At 58.9% G+C, this 18,203-nt stretch overlaps 2 protein-coding genes across 6 annotated transcripts in view; one reads left to right on the top strand and one right to left on the bottom strand.

Moving 5' to 3' along the window:
- The first annotated feature begins 2,291 nt into the window (after positions 1-2,291).
- The window catches only part of LOC111938897 (hexokinase-2), a 30,933-nt gene continuing 15,021 nt past the window's right edge, over positions 2,292-18,203 (top strand). The window contains exons 1-2 of one of the 4 annotated variants that reach the window (XM_086865237.1): positions 2,292-2,579; positions 15,805-15,967. In XM_086865237.1, the coding sequence (XP_086721363.1) occupies positions 2,448-2,579; positions 15,805-15,967 (295 nt within the window). In that variant the 5' untranslated portion in view covers positions 2,292-2,447. Of the gene's footprint in view, positions 2,580-8,156; positions 8,454-15,804; positions 15,968-18,203 lie in introns of those variants that run through there. The other 3 variants (XM_023940849.2, XM_086865236.1, XM_086865235.1) reach the window with 3 other exon arrangements.
- On the bottom strand, positions 4,571-7,423 carry LOC111938917 (uncharacterized). 2 transcript variants are annotated; one of them, XM_086865291.1, is made up of 2 exons: positions 6,219-7,423; positions 4,571-5,476 (listed from the first exon to the last, which is right to left on the bottom strand). In XM_086865291.1, the coding sequence occupies exon 1, from the start codon at positions 7,166-7,168 to the stop codon at positions 6,263-6,265; it is 906 nt and encodes a 301-aa protein (XP_086721417.1). In that variant the 5' UTR covers positions 7,169-7,423; the 3' UTR covers positions 4,571-5,476; positions 6,219-6,262. The 2 variants fall into 2 exon arrangements, with proteins under 2 accessions (XP_086721417.1, XP_086721416.1); XM_086865290.1 differs by lacking the exon at positions 4,571-5,476 and adding an exon at positions 5,852-5,975 and having other exon boundaries at positions 6,219-7,295.

Here is an 18,203-nt window from a genome sequence, read left to right as displayed (position 1 = left end):
ACATCCCGGGGACATCCCGGGGGACATCCCGGGGACATCCCGGGGACATCCCGGGGACATCCCGGGGACATCCCGGCGGGCATCCCGGGGACATCCCGGGGACATCCCGGGGACATCCCGGGGACATCCCGGGGACATCCCGGCGGGCATCGCCATCCCGCTGCATCCCCGGCTCTTGCTCCTCCACCTCTCCTTATGAAGGGATTTTGTGTCCCCCTTTTGTGATGGAGAGCAGGGCTGGGAATTGTCCCGGCCACCCGGCGAGGTTCGCGGGGTCCCGGGCTGGGAAGGGACAGGTCTCACCCCCGCCATGCCTGGATTATCCATGGGGAGGGAGACAATAAAAGGATTTATGGGCACGGAGAGGATTCGGGCAGGGACAGCAGGGCTGTGGGGGTCGGCATCGCTTGGATCCCCTCAGCCCCACCCATCATTCCGGGGGGGATATTAAACAATCCCGGTTTGGTTAAATCCAAATCATGACCAAAATCCTGCTGGGACTGGTGGGAGGGAGTAAATCCGAGACAAGCAGCGATGCCCCCGGCGCTCATCTCCCACCACCCCGCGCTCGCGGATCCCTGATTTTCTCATTCCCGGAGATTCCCGGGGAGCGGATCCGGAGCCGAGCGCTGGTGCCGGTCCTGCCCGCTCGGAGCGGGGCGAACAAAGGAGGCTCTGTCCGGCTGAAGGAGCCTTTGTGCGAGCTGTGGGCGGCAGGGAGCGATCCCAGCCTGGAGCAGCCCGAGCTCTCCCCGTCCGAGAGCAGAGGAATTTTTGGAGATAAAAGAAGTTTCCATTGGATGGAGGCGCTGCCAAACCCTCGTCATGAGGCAGGTGGATGTGGGGACAGCTCGGGGTGGGGGTCTGGATGAGTCCTGGGCTGTCACCCGGGGAATGGGATGGGATGGGACAGGAAAGGGATTGGGGATGAGATGGGACAGGAACCAGGACGGTGTAAGGGATGGGGATGGGACAGGGGTGAAACAGGGACAGGGATCAGGACAGAGATGGTGACAGGGATGGAGATGAGAATGAGGATGGGGATAGGAATGAGGATGGGGATAGGAATGAGGACAGGGACAGGGATGAGGGTTGGAGATGGCACAGAACCAGTGTGGGGACAGGGATGGTGTCAGGGATGGGGATGGGATGGGGACAGGAATCAGGATGGTGTTGGATTGGGAACAGGAACCAAGACAGAGACGGTGGCAGGGATGGGAGCAGGTTTGAGATGGGGATGGGGACAGGGCAGGGATGAGGATGGGATTGGGATTGGGACAGGGGTTGGGGCAGGGATGAGACAGGGACAGGGATCAGGATGGGGACAGGGGTGGGACCAGGGCTGGAGCTCAGCTCTGCCTTGTCCCACCAGCTCACACAGAACCCGACCAAGGGCTGGGACTGAGCTGAGCACCTGGACAAAGATTTAGGTCTGGTCTTAACCTTTAGCCCATCCAGGTGGTGCCTAAATCCAGCCTGGAGCCTGCTGCTCCCAAATCTGAGCTTTACCCCTTCTCTCAAGCCCATCCCTCTCTGTGATGGGAGAACCTGGGGCTGCAGCTCCATCCTCCTCCTCCCTGACAGCAATTCCTGCCTTTCCCATCTCAGATGACCCTCCAGGACTGGCTGCTGGTGCTGCTGGGCCCTCCGAGCTGGATAATCTCTGTTAGAATTAATAAATGAATCAACCTTAACCCTCTTTGCCTGTCAGCTCCTCTCCAGCAGCAGGGACGGGGCCCTGCGTGTCCACTGTCACGTAGGGATGGACCCACGGAGCCACGGGCTGGGGGAGGAGCCAGGCAGCTCTTTTCCCCCTCTTTTATCCCCCATCCGGGTTTTTGGAATTCTCCAGGACTCTCAAAGCTCCTCCTAAGCACAGGAGCCGCCGCTGCTGCCATGGCAGATGCTGCAGATCCCAATTAAGCCCTTTGCGGGTCAGATCCTCGGGGGAAGCCACGTGTCCCGGTCCCACGTGTGGCCTCACACGCAGCACACATTTGCACACGCATGATGTGTCTGCAGCAGGCTCCCAGCCCCTCTGAACGCATCCATCCCCCCTCAGCAGGGCTTCTGCCAGTTCGTTTTCTCTCTCTCTGGGAGAAGGGAGAGAGGATTCCTCAGTAAAACTCTCTGCACTGAAATTTGGGCTGGGGGCAGGCGAGGTGACTCCCCCAGGGACAGGGGGATGTGGGGCTGATCCATGATCTGGCTGCTCCTCCTTGCCGTGCCGAGGGGCCCGGAGCGCAGGGGGGCTCCGTGGGGCTGTCAGTGCGGGGCAGGAGGAGCCCAGACCCTGCACAGAGCATCTCACCCCAGACAGCTCCGTCACTCTCATCCCAAGGCTCCGGGATTACACCACTGCTGCTCAAATCCCATCTTCATCCGCGCCGTGCCCAGCCAATGACCTCGGCGCTGGCACGAAGGGCCTTCCTCCACAGGGATCAGAGATGATAAAGCCCTCCCAGACCCAGCTTGGCACGGCGAGGTCTCGGTCTCTGTCTCAGCAAAGCATGGTGGATGCTCCAGGGATGACGTCCACGCACACGGAGAACGGGATGGACAACGAGAGCTTCACCCAGGTAAGGGGATTTTCGCCCTGGATTTGGGATAGTGCTCCTAGGATGAGGGAGTTTGTGCTCCTTGTACCTGGCTGAGGGTCTGTGATGGGTGCAGCACAAAGGGGAGCAGCTGCGGGGGTCAAGGGATCACGGGATGGGTGCAGGGTGGAGGGGAGTTGTTTCTCAAATCTCCAGCCTCGACCAGGTACGGTGATGCTGGAGCAAGGTGGGATTTAATTTTTGTGGTGATTTTTCTGCCTGTCAGAGTGAATTGATGAAAATACAAAAACCGGGGTCTTTGAGCCGTGATCATTTTGTCAGGGAGTGAGGAGATGCTGCCTGTGATGCGTGAGGGTCCCAGGAGAGCCCAGCTCTGCTCCTGTATCCCAGAGAGAGCTCTGGGCTGGATTTAGGGATCGTTCTGGACTTGGGGAACCTGGGGGATTTCAATCCTCTGCCCACCAGCAGTGCTGTGGCTTTTGGCTGGGATTTTGGAGGGGCTGGAGGTGGGGTCCCAGCCCCTCGCTCCCTGTGCCTCCTCCAGACCCTGAGGATGGGCTGGCAGGCACATCCATCCGCACGTGGCTTTGCCACGCTGGTGTGGATGCTGGTCCCTGCCAGGAGGACTGAAGGGTGGGACTCTGCCACAGCTGGGCACCCCTGCCCTCCTCAGATGTGAGTTTTGTGTGATTTCCTGCCATCGGCTGGGAAGGATTTCGGGTTGGTGCCAGCTGGATGTGGCTGTGGCACGGGACCATCAGGGTCCCCCTCTCACGAGACCCCCGAGACCCAGCTCGCCCACACCCACAGTGCTGGGAGAGAGGATGAGCAGAGGGAAAAGCCTCTGGCACTGAGCACTCCCTGCCCAGTCCCGCTCCTGTCCCTGCTCCGGTTTGGTGGCATCAGGGACGTGGCACGTCCCACGCCATGGGACGTGGCGGTGCCCACGGAAAGCGCCCCAGGGGTGCAGGAGAAACCTCCCCTTTCCGCTGGGGTTGGGAAAGTGCTGCACGCGGGAGGTGCCAGGGCAGAGTGACTCAGGGTCCTGTGTCCTGACCGGGACTTTTGACCTTGGAGCTGTGCCAGGTTTGGTGGCACCTGGCACAGCCCCTCTGGGATGGAGGATGATCCTCAGCTCTCCCTGCGTTTGGCCATGCTGGCTTTTGGGGACACCTTCCTTCCTGCCAGCTCCAGCATCCAGGCTTTGGGTACTGGATTGGGACCTTTGGGACCTTCCTGGGATGTTTGAGACCTTCCTGGGATGTTGGGGACCTTCCTGGGGTGCTGGGGACCTTCCTGGGGTGCTGGGGACAGTGTGGCTGCTGGGAATGGAAGGGGTCAGACATCTCCTCTCCCTGTGGTGTCACGGGGCCGATCCTGTGACGCATCCAATGGATCAGGAGATGTTTGATGGAGCTGGTGGGCTCCTGTACAGCTGGATGAGCTGGATCTGCCCTGAGGGAGGTCTGGTCAGGCCAATGTCATCTTCACGGTGTGGTGATTCAGGACACAGCAGCAGGACATGCAGGGAGTGCAGGGAGAGAAGGGATGTGTCGGTGTGGAACATCCCAGTATAAAATGCCCCTGGGCAGAGGGGGCTGCTTGGGACGGAGATGATCCCAGGTTTGAGGGTCACCACCACCAGTGGAGAGTGGCCACCACAAGGGGACAGTGGCCACGAGCGAGGAAAGGTGGCCATCACTGGAGGTGGATGGGTGCCACCGATAGGGAGTGACTGTCACTGTGGAGGGGGCCAGCACCACTGCAGGATGGCCACCACCATCCAAAGATGGCCATGTCCCAGTGGAAGGTGGCCATCAGCCTCAGCCACCTCCTGGCACAGGTCTAGTGATCCCCATGCCCACCCACCTCTGGGTGCCACTACCCAGCCACCCCCCATTGGATCCCTCCTGTGCTGACTGGTGGCCTCGGTGGCTTTGAGGCTCACGCTGGGCTGGGGGAGAGAGGGAAGAGCTGGAGCAGTGTGTCAGCGACACGTGAGGACGCTAAAATTAGGCGGCTCCAGCTAATCTAATTTAATCTCCCTTTTTCCGTCCGTTCCGTGGGGATTAGCCTGGCCAGCGGGGTGGGAAGCCAGGGACACCCAGGCCGACCCCCGGGGAACCCCTCTGGCTGTTCTGGGGAGAGGGGTCCGTGACCTGGGGGTGCAGGTGGGGTTTAGGATGGGCTGGAAATCGCTCCAGCACTGTGAGATCTGCAGAGGAGCAGAAGTAGGATGGGTGAAGGATGGATTCCCACCATCCCCAAGGCAGGAAGGGCACAATCCTCTCCTCCCTGTCCCTTCACGGAGCAGTTTGGGATGGGCGAGCCCCCTCCCTCTCGGCAGAGCCGAGGAAAGGCTCAGCCCAGCTCAGCCCAAGGTCACGCGCTCGCTCTGCGGCTGCTGGAGAAAGAAAAGTTCTCCGACCGGTTTTCTATTCCCGGCCCTGTGCAAGGGCTGGGTCCAGCCGAGTTCCAGGTTTTCCGGTGCTTTGGGTGACAGGGCAGAGTCAATAACTGGTCACCGGTGTCACGCTGATGCTGATGGGTTCATGGGGATGTGTGTGCCCGTGTCCAATGAAACCTCCTTGGAAACTATGTGGAGCAGCGCTGGAGCGATGAATCACGGGGCAGGTGATCCCAGATGAGTTCGCGCCTCTCCTGGAGCAGCTCCAGCTCCAGGGTCATCCCAGCTTCTCCGTGCTTGGATGGTCCCCAATTCCTCTGTACCCACCCGTGCCTCAGTTTCCCCAGTATAGAAGTGGGTTATGACCCTCACTGGGTTCCCAGGGGTCTCCTGGGGGTCCTCAGCAGCGCTCCACGGGGGGCTTTTGGGGTCTGGGTGCTCCGTCCCTGCTCTGGCCACGGGGCACGGCTCTTCCTCCCGCTCCGACGCTGTTATTACTGCACCACTCGTCCTTAAGGAATCACATTAGAGAAATTAGAGCTGCCTGTAGCTCCAATCCCTACAATCAGCCGCTTCCTCTTCCTAAGGAACGTGCCATTAAATGCCGATAGATTATTACAAGCCTATGTGGAGCTGGGAAGCAGCTGGGATGCCTTGAAAAGATTTCCATTGGGAGCTTTATTCCGTGAAAGGAATTCCAAAACCAACTGAAGAATCTCAAATTAAAAAAAATTACTGTATTTATAGGAACTGGTTGGGCAGAGTCCAACTCCTCCTGTCTTTTCTTGACTAGGGGGTTATCTGGCAAATCAGCGGAATCTTGGGGAATATTTTCCCTGAATAAAGTGATTTTACAGGGCAGAGTGATGAGACAGGTCCCTCATTTTGCGCAGACAGTCGCTTCCTTCAGCCAGCCAGGCCGGCGGCAGATGGGGAAGGCGGACAGATGTGTCCAGCTATTTTTAGGCTCAAACGCTGCTTTAATTTCAATTTGCCCACGGAGAATTTGGCTTTTTAGGGTAAAAAAAAAAAAAAAAAAGCTGGATCAGAGGGTGAATTGAAATGTAGGGGCAGTGACAGAGATTAATGGAACATCCTGGTTTGGAAGAGATCCACAAGGATCATTGAGTCCAAATCCTGAAATGAATCAGGTCACGATCTGGGGATTTAACCGGCACGCCTGACAGATTCATGGTGGGTCCAGCAGGACTGGATCCTCAAGGAAAAGGTGTCTGGCAGCAGGGTTGACTCACCTCTGGCATCGGTTGCTTCTCTCCCTCTTTCCTTTGAAACGGGATTACAATTCCTTGAGCAAAAACACCAAAATGATGTAAATGGCCTCGTAGAAAGGGCTCTTGAGAGGGTGAAGGCAAGAAGAGCCGGAGCTGCTCCGGACTGGTTGGGAAAGCGGCGGGAGCGGGCAGACGGGTTGGGTAACTCTGCCCCAGGGCTGCTGGGACCGGCTCTGCGGGGAGCGGGGAGCGGGAGCCGCTCCGGAGGGCCAGGACGTGCCGCGGCCCTCGTAGGGCTCCGGGCCACCAACGCCCGGCCGCGGCCTGCGGAGTCCCCGTGGAGCTGGGATGGAGGCGATGGAGCAGGGATGGAGCAGGGATGGAGCCGGGATGGAGCAGGGATGGAGCAGGGATGGAGCAGGGATGGAGCAGGGATGGAGCAGGGATGGAGCCGGGATGGAGCAGGGATGGAGCAGGGATGGAGCAGGGATGGAGCTGGGGATGGAGCAGGGATGGAGCAGGGATGGAGGAGATGGAGCAGGGATGGAGCAGGGATGGAGCACGGATGGAGCAGGGATGGAGCAGGGATGGAGGAGATGGAGCAGGGATGGAGGCGATGGAGCAGGGATGGAGGAGATGGAGCAGGGATGGAGCAGGGATGGAGCAGGGATTGAGCAGGGATGGAGGAGATGGAGCAGGGATGGAGGGGATGGAGCAGGGATGGAGTAGGGATGGAGGAGATGGAGCAGGGATGGAGGAGAGCAGGAAGGTGGCACGGGGGAGGCGGGTGCCAGCCGCAGCGCTGCTCCCGAACGCCGCTTGCCGAGGTTTTCGGGGCGCTGCGGGCACCCCCCGCCGTCCGTGGCTGCGCACGGGGAGAGGAACACGCGGGCGGCGGGGCGAGCGCCACGGGCCTCGGGGTGATGGATGCGAACTGACGGGAGCACAGGGCCGAGCACGTTCACACGCATGTGACAGCACCGGGCACACCGGGGCGGAGCGGCGGCTGCGTGCGGGGACACACACACCGGGCTGGGGACACACCGGGCTGGGGACACACACCGGGATGGGGACACACACCGGGATGGGGACACACACCGGGATGGGGACACACACCGGGATGGGGACACACACACCGGGATGGGGACACACACCGGGATGGGGACACACACACACCGGGCTGGGGACACACACCGGGCTGGGGACACACACACACACCGGGCTGGGGACACGGCCGCGCCTGCTGCGGCCCCAGCGCACCCCAAATCCAGCTCCACTGGACACCCTCACTGCACCCCCCAGTGCTCCCCCAACCCCCCCAGTGCTCCCCCGACCTGCGGGGTCCTGCAAAGCAGCTCCGCTGTGACCTGCCAGGGCACCCGCAGCCCCCCTAAAGAACCTCCCCGGTACAAAGCAATGCGTGACCCCCGGGACATGCCCCGTGCACCCCAATTCACCCCTCGCTGCAACCCCGACCTCCCTAAAGCACCCCCGATGCAGCGCCAGTACACCCCAGTGCATCCTCCCAGTGCATCCCCCCAGTGCATCCCCAGCCGTACATGCCCAGCGCAACCCCCCGTACACCCCCAACCCCTCCAGTGCACCCCCAATTCACCCCTCCAGTGCACCCCCAATTCACCCCTCCAGTGCACCCCCAATTCACCTCTCCAGTGCACCCCAAGTGCACTCCCAGCCCTCTCCAGTGCATCCCAGTGCAGGCCTCAGTACCCCGATACATTGCGATCCAATGCACCCCTCCAGTGCACCCCCAATGTCCCCCCCAGTGTCACCCCAGTGTCACCCCAATGTCCCCCCCAGTGTCACCCCAGTGTCCCCCCCAGTGTCACCCCAATGCACCCCCGGTGACCCCGGTGCCCCCCGGGTTGGGCGCGGCCCCGCCCCCCGCGCACACACCCTCGCTCCTGGGCCAATGGGGAGCGGCGGAGCGGCCGCGTCACCGCCCGGGGGCGGGTCCTCAATGAGCGCGATTGGCGCGGGGAGCGCGCGGCGCTGCCGGGGCCGCTCCGCTCCCACCGAGCCGAGCCGAGCCGGGCCGAGCTGAGCCGAGCTGAGCCGAGCCGAGCCGGGCCGAGCCGAGCTGAGCCGAGCCCAGCCGAGCCGAGCCGTGCCGAGCCCAGCCGAGCCGAGCCGTGCCGTGCCGAACCGGGCCGAGCCGGGCCGAGCGCTCCCGCCATGATCGCATCCCATCTCCTCGCTTATTTCTTCACCGAGCTCAACCATGACCAGGCACAGAAGGTGAGGGGGGCCCGCGGGTTAAAGTGGGGAGGGGGAGGCTGAAAAGGGAAAAGTGAACAGGAAAAGGGGAAGGGGAAAAAAAAAAAAAAAAAAAGTTGGGGAAGAAGAGGAGGAGAAAGTGGGAGAAGAGAAAAAGTGAAGAAGAAAGAAAGGGTAAAAGTAAAAACAAAAAGAAAAAAGGAGGGAAAAAGGAGAAGGGGAGAGTGAAGAGGGAGAAGAGAAAAAGGAAAGGCAAAAGAGAAATAAGAGGGAAAGAGAGAGGAATGAGGAAAAAAGTTGATAAACGAAAGGATGTGAAAAGGAGGAAAAAAGAAAAAAGCAGAAAAGGGAAAAGGAGAGCAAAGGAGTAAAAAGAGCAAAAAGGAGGGGGAAAAGTGAAAAAAAAAATAAAAAAAGCAAATGGGAAAAAGAAAGAAAAAAGGAGAAAAAAGCGGGGGGCGGGGGCGGAAAGAAAAGAAAGAAAGTTTTTTAGGGGGAGCAGGAGGCAGAAGAGCGGGGGAGCGGAGGGGAAGCGGCGCCGGGCCGGGCGGAGGCCCCAGCGCTGCCCGGCCGCGTGCGGTACGTGCCGGGGACCCCGCGTGGCCGGGGGGAGGAGGAGGAGGAGGAGGAGGAGGAGGAGGAGGAAGCGGGGAATGTCCGCGCTCTCCCCGCCGGAGCCGGGACCCCCGCTCAGCACGTGCCGCCGCTTCCCCCGGATCCCGCCGAGCATCCCCGGGAGCCGCTCCCGGGACGAGCCCCGAGCCCCGCGGGGAGCTGGAACTCGTCCCTCGGGTCCCCTTCCTTGGCCACGCGGTGCCCCCCACCCAGCCCTGCTCTCCTGGCTCCCGTTCCCCTCATTTCGGGCTTTTGAATGCTGAATTTCGGGGCGCTGAAGTCGCCGCTCCTGTTCCCGGAGTGCCGGGCGGTCCCCGGGGGTGCAGGGGGTGTTGGGCACCCCGCTCCTGAGCTGGGGCAGCTCCAGGCTCCCTCTGCTCTCCCACGGCTGCCGGAGCCTTTGTCTGGCCAGGACAGCGCTCAGGCTGCGCTTAATAAATTATTCCTGGAGAAAAAAAAGCCGGATGGGAGAGGAGGCTCGGGCTCCTGATGCTCTGCTGGCATCGGGAACAGGGCACAGAGAGCTTCATCTGCGATTCCTGACTCTGGGAAGTGCTCGGGATTTGCTGATCCGAGTGTGAGGTGCTCGGGATTTGCAAATAGCGCCATAAAAAAATGAGAAAAATGCTTGGAGAGACCTGGGATAACCCTGGAGATGTCACCGGGGAAGTGAAACTTGCCACGTTGGCCCTTCACCGGTGTTACATAGGAAGGAAATCGACGCAGAACATTAAAAAAAAAAAACCCTCCAAAAAACAAAAGACACACACACAAAAAAAAAAAAAACACCAAAAAAAACCCCACCAAAAAAAACCCACCAAAAAAAACCCCAACCTAAACAAAGTTGCGGGAAAACCTCCCAAGGCGAAGTGATCCGTAAGGAAATACGGGCTCGGCTTCTGGCGGGGTTGTGCAAGAGCCGAATCCGCGGGCTGGGCTTGTGTAACCCCGGCAGAAATGGGCCAGGAATGGCCCTGCCCCGAGCCCCGGCTGCTCCCCGGGAGCTGCGGGGGATGCACGGGGAAGGCTCGGATGGAGGAATTCGCCTGCCTTACCCAGCAGAGAAGGGCGTCGGGAACCGGCTGCGTTTCCCTCCCGGCTCCAAAACCCAAATAAAAAGATGTGAGGGAGGGAATAAAAAAGCCTCTCCAGGAGCTGGTGGCCAGAGCTGGGGGTGCTGTGGGAGATGGCACTGCTCTCCGGGCCGCCTCCACAACTGGATTGCTCTGGGATATTTTTAAACAAATTCCTGTGAATCCTCGCATGAGGCAAAGCTGGGAGGGAGCACCGAGCTCAGCCTGGCTCAGGGAGAGGGGGGAGAAGGCAGCTGGCTGACCTGGCTGCTTCCACCATGGGCGTCAAAATGATTCCTGCTTTGTAAATCTCCCCAGGCAAAGGGAAAAGCCAGGGAGTCCCCAGCACAGGGACGTGTAGGGGGTGAAATTCTTGGAAAGCTGCAACTTGTTTGGTTGGGTCTTCTTATCAAACCCTGTCTTTGAGACTATTTGGGAAAAAGAATTGCAGGTGATAACCTGGGATGTGTTTTCCCTTTGGATGAGGGAGAAAAGGAGCTCAGCTAGGGTAAAAAAACGCCTTTTCCAATAGCTGTGGTTTGTGTCTGCCTCAAGGCCTTGAAAATGGCCCCAAAAATGGAATTTTTCTTCCCATTCTTGCTATGGAGCAGCTTTACCTGCCCTGCCACTCATCTGGGGGCATGTTACCTCCCTCCCCAACTCCAGCCCTTTTCCTGCCTGGAAAGTGGGTTGTCCAGACTTATCTAACCCCCAAGGGATTGTGCAAACTTTAATTAACCTCGGCAGCGTCCTTTGAGATCCCAGCTTGAAAGTTTCCCTTCTGCTGCCCCTGGCATGTGCCACCTCAGCCTGGGCTTCCTGGTCCCTGAGCCTGCTCATGCCACGGGGGTGGGGGCTGAGCTCTTCCCCATCCCTCCTTCCAAAGGGAAAGACTGGGGATGGAATTGATTTTCCTGCATTTGTGGCTGTCCCCAGGCAGGGGCAGCTTTTCCTCGTTTTGTATTTTTTTTTTTCCCCCATTTTTCCTTTGCCGAGGGATTCGTTTGGCCCAGCTGATTCCTCCCTGGCTGCCTCTGCGGATATGGGAGGGGCACCTATGGCAAATTCCTGGAAAACCAACTTAACAGCTTTCCTTGAGGCTGCCGAGGTCAGAGCCAAGGTCAATGTCAGGACGGCTTTTCCAACCTCTGGGAAGTCATCCTGTGTGCCCTCGCTCCTCTCCACCTCATCAGAGCTACCCAGCCTCAGTTTCCCCTCCACAGGGGGCTGCTCCCACCACCCCAGGGGGGATTCTCGGGGCCAGCGAGGCTTTGCCCTCCAGCATCCGAGTGGGGTCTGTGCCCCAGAGACCCTCGGGGTGTAAGGTGGGGTGAAGGGTGCAGAGCAGCAGGGACAGGAGCGTTTTCCTGGCTGAGCTGGGGTCACTGGGGCAGTGGGGTCACCCGAGGATGGGTCGCTGGATGCTCGGCGGTGTCACTTCCTCACCGGCAGTACCCGGCTCCACCTCCGGCGTGGATCCAGCTGCTGTCCCGGGGCTGAGGATGGGGAGGAACCGGCCGAGCAGGAAAGATCTGACTCAGCCGGGCTCGGGATGACTCCAGGCGTGTGTCATCCCAGGCTTGGCCCTGCCGGGGAGGGCACGTGGGCTTGGAGCTGGCGTGGAGCAGCTGAAGGACGTGGGTGCCACCAGGGCCAGGCACAGCCAGCATCACCCCTGTGTCACCCACGGGAGGCTGGGGAAGGGGACGAGCCGGTTCCCTGCTCTGAGTCACCCGGGGTGGGAAACAGGGACAGGCACGGGCAGCACAGGGGCCCCATGGCACAGGCTCTGCCTTGGGACAGGGAATAAACCCTTCCCACTTCATCCTGCAGCCCCTGCTGCTCCCTCTGCCCAATTCCCCGAGTTCCTCATGTCCCACCACAGATTTCGGTGCACAGCATCCGAGAGAGGCAGCATCCCCCAAAACTTCAGGGATTCTTACAAAACTATGCTTGAAGTTAAAAACTGGAATAGGGAGGGAAGTAATTTAAATAAAATACAATTCTCATCAAGAATTGCCCTGGAGAGAGGGGTGACAGCGCATGCTGTGTGGGTTTGGGGTGTTCCAGCCTTCCTCAGCTGTGAACACTGCTCCATCATCTTACAGTCAACAAACGTTTGGCTTTGTTGCCAAAAAGATAAAGAATCTATCCCAGAAAGCTCCCAGTGTTCTGCTTTTGCTCAGAAACACGCTGGAGTTAGTCACATCCAGCTGAAGAACCCAGCAGGGAGATGCTGAGGGACTGGAAACGCGTGCAGTGCTCCAGTTCCCGGCAGCCACGTGGCTCTGGGAAAGGACTCAGAGCAAAGCGAACACAAGAGGCAAACAGCTTCCCCTTCTTGGAAGCCGGGGCCATCAATGGGAAAGGTTTATCTGGGACCTTTTGGCAGAGGAACAAAGCTCCCTTCCCCTTCCCGCTGGGCAGGAAGCGGTGGCGCGGTGCCGGAAGCGCCGTCACCCTCGGCTGCTCTGCCCTGTGTCCCCAAGAGATGGGGAGAGGGTCCCCAGCATCCCTGCAAGGGCAGCATGAGAGCCAAGGAATTTACAGAATCCTGGAATGCTTTGGGTTGGGAAGGACCTGAGAGCCTTCTGACAGCTCCCACTGTCCCAGGCTGCTCCAAACCCTGTCCTGGCCTTGGGCACTGCCAGGGATCCAGGACAGCCCCAGCTCCTCTGGGAATCTGTTCCAGGGCCTGCCCACCCTCCCAGGGAAGAATTCCTTCCCCATATTCCATCCAGCCCTGCCCTCCGGCACTGGGAGCCATTCCCTGTGTCCTGTCCCTCCAGGCCCTTCTCCAAGTTCCCTCTCCAGCTCTCCTGGAGCCCCTTTGGGCTTCTCGAGGCTGAACAGCCCCGGCTCTTTTCTATGGAGAACGGCATTGACTTGGAATTGAGTTATTTGAAGATGAGTTAATTAATATTTCCTCAGCGCTGATCCCTCGGGGTCCAGGCTCCTTAGGAGGAGTCCTGAGGAGCAGAACTGTGTCTAGCTGCAGTGCTGGCACCAGAGCCACGAGTTTGGAAATCAAAAGCTGTTTTTTGGGTTGCTTTGAGCACGGCTCAGCTGAGCTTGGCTCAGCTCAGGTCACACAGCAGCAGAAATTGGGCAAGTTGAGGTTTCCTCAGCTGGGGCGGGCAGACCTTTCCCAGCGGTGCAGCCGGGACAGGCGACCCTGGGCACCTCTCCAGCATCCGGCATGGAAATGAGCTGAGCCTTGGAGACAGCCTTGAGCCAAGAGATGGGGATTTGCTGGGGTTTGGTTCAAAAACGTGGCATTGAGCTCATTACACCCACAGCTACTCCGTGATCTGGAGCTTTAACATGATGTCCTGGGCTGGGGTATGCCCAGCGCTCCCCTGCTTCCATCCCTTCCTTCTCCCCTCAGTTTGTTTAGATTTCCTTGAGGAAACACTGTTATTTAGACTGGAAGCTTTCCAGAAATTCAATTGCCCCCTTCAGGATCCTAACCTAGTGACTTTATTTGTTTGGAATTGGCAATCTGACCTAAACTATTCCATGCTCTTCAAAAGCATGAAGCAATTGAGGAGGTGTTTTGTCTTGGAAGATGCTCAGACTCTGGCACTGCAGCCTGAATTCCCCATTTTATCCCAATTTGAGGGGTGCTCGGAGTAACCAACCTGGCCACAGGGCTGGGAAGTTTAGGGAAGGACGGTGGCCACGGCTTTTCTTTGGTGGGGCCCAGGCAGGGCAGTTTCAGTGGGGAAGGAGCTGTCCTGCTGTATGTCCTGACCCGCTTTAGCTGCCAAGTGGGGTGATATCCACGTTGGGAGAAGATGATCCAGGTTTTAAGGGCTTTGGAGATTAGAGGGAGGTCACCCTGTTGCTCAGGCTGAGGTTATTCTTGGTGTGCTGCAGCCCGGAGGACATGGGGGACGTGCCGAGCAGGGCCTGTCCTGGGGAAAGGGGGTGAAGCCTCACGGGGGTTTCCCTGTACTGGGAATTTTGGGTGGGGGGTTCTTCACTGCTGAGGAGCTCCCAGAATACCCAGATTCCCTGGGAGGGGGACTGTCTGCTCTGGGTTGATGACTGATAACCCTCAGGATGACCCTTGGCACAGCTCAAGGGGAGGTTTCCTACCTTGGGGCTGGCATGGAAGCGAGCTCCAGCCCCAGAGCAGTTAACGGGAGGGCACTGGTGGCAGCAGCCAGAGCCTCACACAGGGGAGGGAATTTTCAGCAGGTGAAAGCAAACAGGAGGGGAGGGAGGAGAGTGTTTGACTTCCTGCTGCTGGGCTGGATAAGGAGAGGCTGGTAAACAACTGGTACCAGGAAATCTCCAGGTTTCCTTCTCCTTGGACTTTCCCTCTTGTCTAACTGATCTTCCAGCTGCTGGTTTTGGGAAGGAGCTGAAAGCAGCAGGAGAAATGGGGAGGAGATTTTACTCAGAGAATGCTGCCCTGCATCCCAGCATCACTCCTGGAATGTGCCAGGCTGGGCTCTCCTCCATCCTCTGACCTCGCCAAAGGGATCTCAGCTCCCAGATTTCCAACAGAACTCAGGGTGGGGAAAAAAGGATGTGCTGGAGCACCCTGAACCCGAAACACAGGCAGCCAAAAGCTCAGCAGGGCTGCTGTGTCCAGCCCAGGGTGGGATGGCACATCCGTGAGCGAGGTCACACTGGGCCTGGTGTAATTACTTTTACCCACAAAATGCCCATTTCCTCCAGCACGGCCCCGTAAAGCACAGCCCGAGCCCGGGTTCCGGTGTTACGTGCCTGCAGACAGGTGAGCACACGGGGTGGAGTTTTCCTCTTGACTTCTCAGGGCTTGAGCTGCCCTTTAATTAGTTCGAAGGGAAGCTAATTGAAGCAGGGCATCGTTTGGGAGTGGGCAGTGTCCGCCTCTCCCGCCCCCTGCTCCGGCCAGGCTGCACAGATGCACAAGGCGCTGATGGATGGATGGCCAGGAGCTTTTCCATGCCTTTCCCAGGCAAGACATTTTGATTCCATTTATAGAAGGGCTTCTCTGCATCGTCAGCTCAAGGGTATAACAATTTCCAGGAACAGGGGTGTGGGGTGGATTTCTTCCCTCTCTGGCCATGGCAGGTGCTTGTGTCATTCCAGCACTCACTTGTGTCACTCCAGCTCCCACTTCTGTCACTTCAGCGTGGTTTGCTCGAGGGTTGTTGAGTTGCTCTTGGCTCTTGGGGTGATCTCAGCTGTGGAGAAATGACAGGGCAGTGGGTTCCTGCCGAGCATCCTTGGTGGAGGAAGAGGCCCTGGGGGTCAAGGTCAAGGTGCGTTGATGCCGTGGAATGGGAAGGGCTTTGCACCTGGAAAACCTCCACTGCTGACCTCCTGACTCACTCCTGAGTTTGAATTCCTGCTTCTGTAGCAACCTGTTTGGGTGTCTGTAGGTGACTGAGCGGGAAGATGCTTTGGAGCATCAGGAGCAACTTGTGGTTCGGCATTCCCGAGCTGGCAGAGTCCAGGGAGGGGATGCAGGATGGCGTTTGGGGAGCACCTTGGGGAGAGGTGCAGGAGCAGTGGTGGGCGATGCCTGGGATGAGCAATTCCAGCAATGCCGCCATGTCCTGCCCTTTGGGACGGGTCAGAACCCGCTCCTTCTGTCAACCCCAGCAGTCTTGGGAGGGGCTGGACGCTGTCCTGGGGCCTGTGCCCGTGTCCCCTGCTGACCTTTGGGCTTTATCTCCACCTTTCAGATCGATAAGTACCTGTACCACATGCGGCTCTCCGATGAGACCCTCCTGGAGGTGTCCCAGCGTTTTGAGAAGGAGATGGAGAAAGGGCTGGGAGCAGACACCAACCCCACCGCCTCCGTGAAGATGCTGCCCACCTTCGTCAGGTCCACCCCGGATGGGACAGGTGAGACCAGAGGTGCTCCTGGCAGAGCAGGTGGAGGGCTGGGGACACCTGGCACTGCCAGCACAGGGGTGGCACTCACAGCCACCTTCACTCACTGCTGGCCCTTCACCCTGCTCGGGCTGAGTGTGGAGCCTGCCTCGCTCCCCACTCCGTGCTGGGGCTGGAGGGGCTCCCAGTTCCTGCTGGCAGGAGGAGGGAGGGAGGGAGGGAGGAGGGAGGGAAGCCGCCCTCGCGTGCCCTTGCTGGCAGGACAGAGACAGTCACGGGTCCTGCTCATCAGATTTCATTAGCAGTGAGGCGGCAGCGGTGCCAGCGCTGTCTGAGTGCCACCAGGGCCCCGGCAGGAGCTCACAATGTGGCCTTTCTGCCTCTCCCCGAGCTGCCCACAGCAGCTCCAGCCAGGCACATCCTCCTCTCAGCCCAAAGAGCTGCTCCCTTGGGCATCCATATGGGAAAGTTCCTTGTTCCCTCTCCCAGCCCTGTGTTCTGGGGAGGACTTGTCTCCATCCCTGCAGCATCACCCCTTGCCCTCAGGTGTGCCCAGGACACACCGAGTGTTTGGAGCGGTGCTGGCTCAGGAGGGAGGGAGCTCTGAGCTCCCTGGAGCTGCTGCAGTTCCACCCCTGGGCTGGCAGCAGCCTTGGAAAGGGCCCCAGGGATGGTTGGTTGTGTTGGATGGAGTTACTCAGAGTTGGGGTTGCCCTGGTGCCGGCACCTTCGCAGGGATCTGTGCCAAAGCTCGGTGGCAGAGGCTGCTGGCCACCAGCAGGAGAGGTGGAAAAGAGGAACAGAGCCCAAATCCCTCATGGCTGCTGGCTGGCTGCTCCCTGGGGGCCAGGACAGGAGTGATAGAACCATGGAACCATGGAATGGTTTGGGCTGGAGAAGCCTCTACGTTGGTGAAATCCAACCACGCCCCAGCACAGCCAAGGCCACCACTGTCCCCAAGTGCCACATCCACACAGGTGCTAAATCCCCCCAGGGATGTCCCTGTTCCCTTCCCTGGTAATGTCTCAGTGAGTCTGGGGATGGTGGTGGCACCTCCTGCATCCCTGGGGAGTAAAAGACATCATGGAATGGTTTGGGTGGAAAGAGACCTTAAAGCCCATCCCGTGCCACCTCCTGCCATGGGACACCTTCCACTGTCCCAGGGTGGTAATAATATCCAATTTAAATCTCTGCTTTTTTGCTTTAAAACCATTCCCCCGTCCTCTCACTACACCCCTGCTAAAAATCCATCTCCACCTTCCCTGTGAGCCCCTTTAATCCTCTGATCTTGGCCCCCTGCACATACACCCAAAACTGGGCCTGGCTGTCTGCCCTGGGATCAAGACTCCAATCTATTTAAATGTTGGAGAGTATTTTTAATTACAGGGATAGCCAGGAGCCGCCCCTGGGCATGGGAACTGGTGCAGCCAAAGGTGCTGGGTGCAGGTGCAGCGTGTGTTAGCACTTGTAGCACCCTGACCCACCGTTGGGACAAGGAGCAATCCCTCCCCGTGCCCTTACAAGGCAGATCCTTGGTGCCTTTCCCTGGATCCAGCTTCTCCAGTGTCCCAGCTGGCATTTCTCACCCTGGAGAGGGGGGAAAGGGGAACAGCAGCACGGAAAATGTCACATGAGAGCGATGCTGGGGCAGTCACGGGAAAATGTGAGAGTTTGAGCAAATCCCAGGGAACTAAAGCTGGATTCCCTGGCCAGCTCAAACTGGATCCAGCCTCTGAGCGGCATCAGAGTCCCTTGGGTTTTGGGGAGGGGGCTAGAAGGTGGCAGGTCACGGTTGGGGGCTTGGTGCCAGATCCCTGGCACAGATGGTGTGGGAGGACCTCACTGTCCAGGGCTCTGTCCTTCCTTCTTCCCTCTCTTTGAAGCTCCTGGGCAAAGTCTGACCTGGGCTGGGCACTTGTGCCAGCGCCAGCAGCTGCTCCCAGTCCAAGCCAGGTTATTCCTTTGCTCCAGCCCTGCTCTGACCTGATGCTGGTGCCATAGGGCTCCCAACTATCCACCTGCAGAATGTGTCTGTCCTCTGCCCTCCTCCTGCAGCTCCTGTGTCTCTGCTCCGGGATCAGACCCTGTTTAATGCACGGGATCCAGGGGGATGAGAGGTGCTTATGGAAACACAAGGTCACATCTGCAGGTTAAGCCAAAACAGCCCTGGCTCCTGGCTCTACTGGCTTTGCCATTCCACTGTGGTGTGATAAAATGGGGGAGTTCTGCTTTGAAAGCAGAAACTCTT

The sequence above is a fragment of the Cyanistes caeruleus genome, chromosome 29 (genome assembly GCF_971803275.1).
Source record: "Cyanistes caeruleus chromosome 29, bCyaCae1.hap1.1, whole genome shotgun sequence".
Lineage (NCBI taxonomy): Eukaryota > Metazoa > Chordata > Aves > Passeriformes > Paridae > Cyanistes > Cyanistes caeruleus.
Note: the sequence above shows the minus strand (reverse complement) of the source record. Positions and strands in the feature narration are given on the sequence as shown.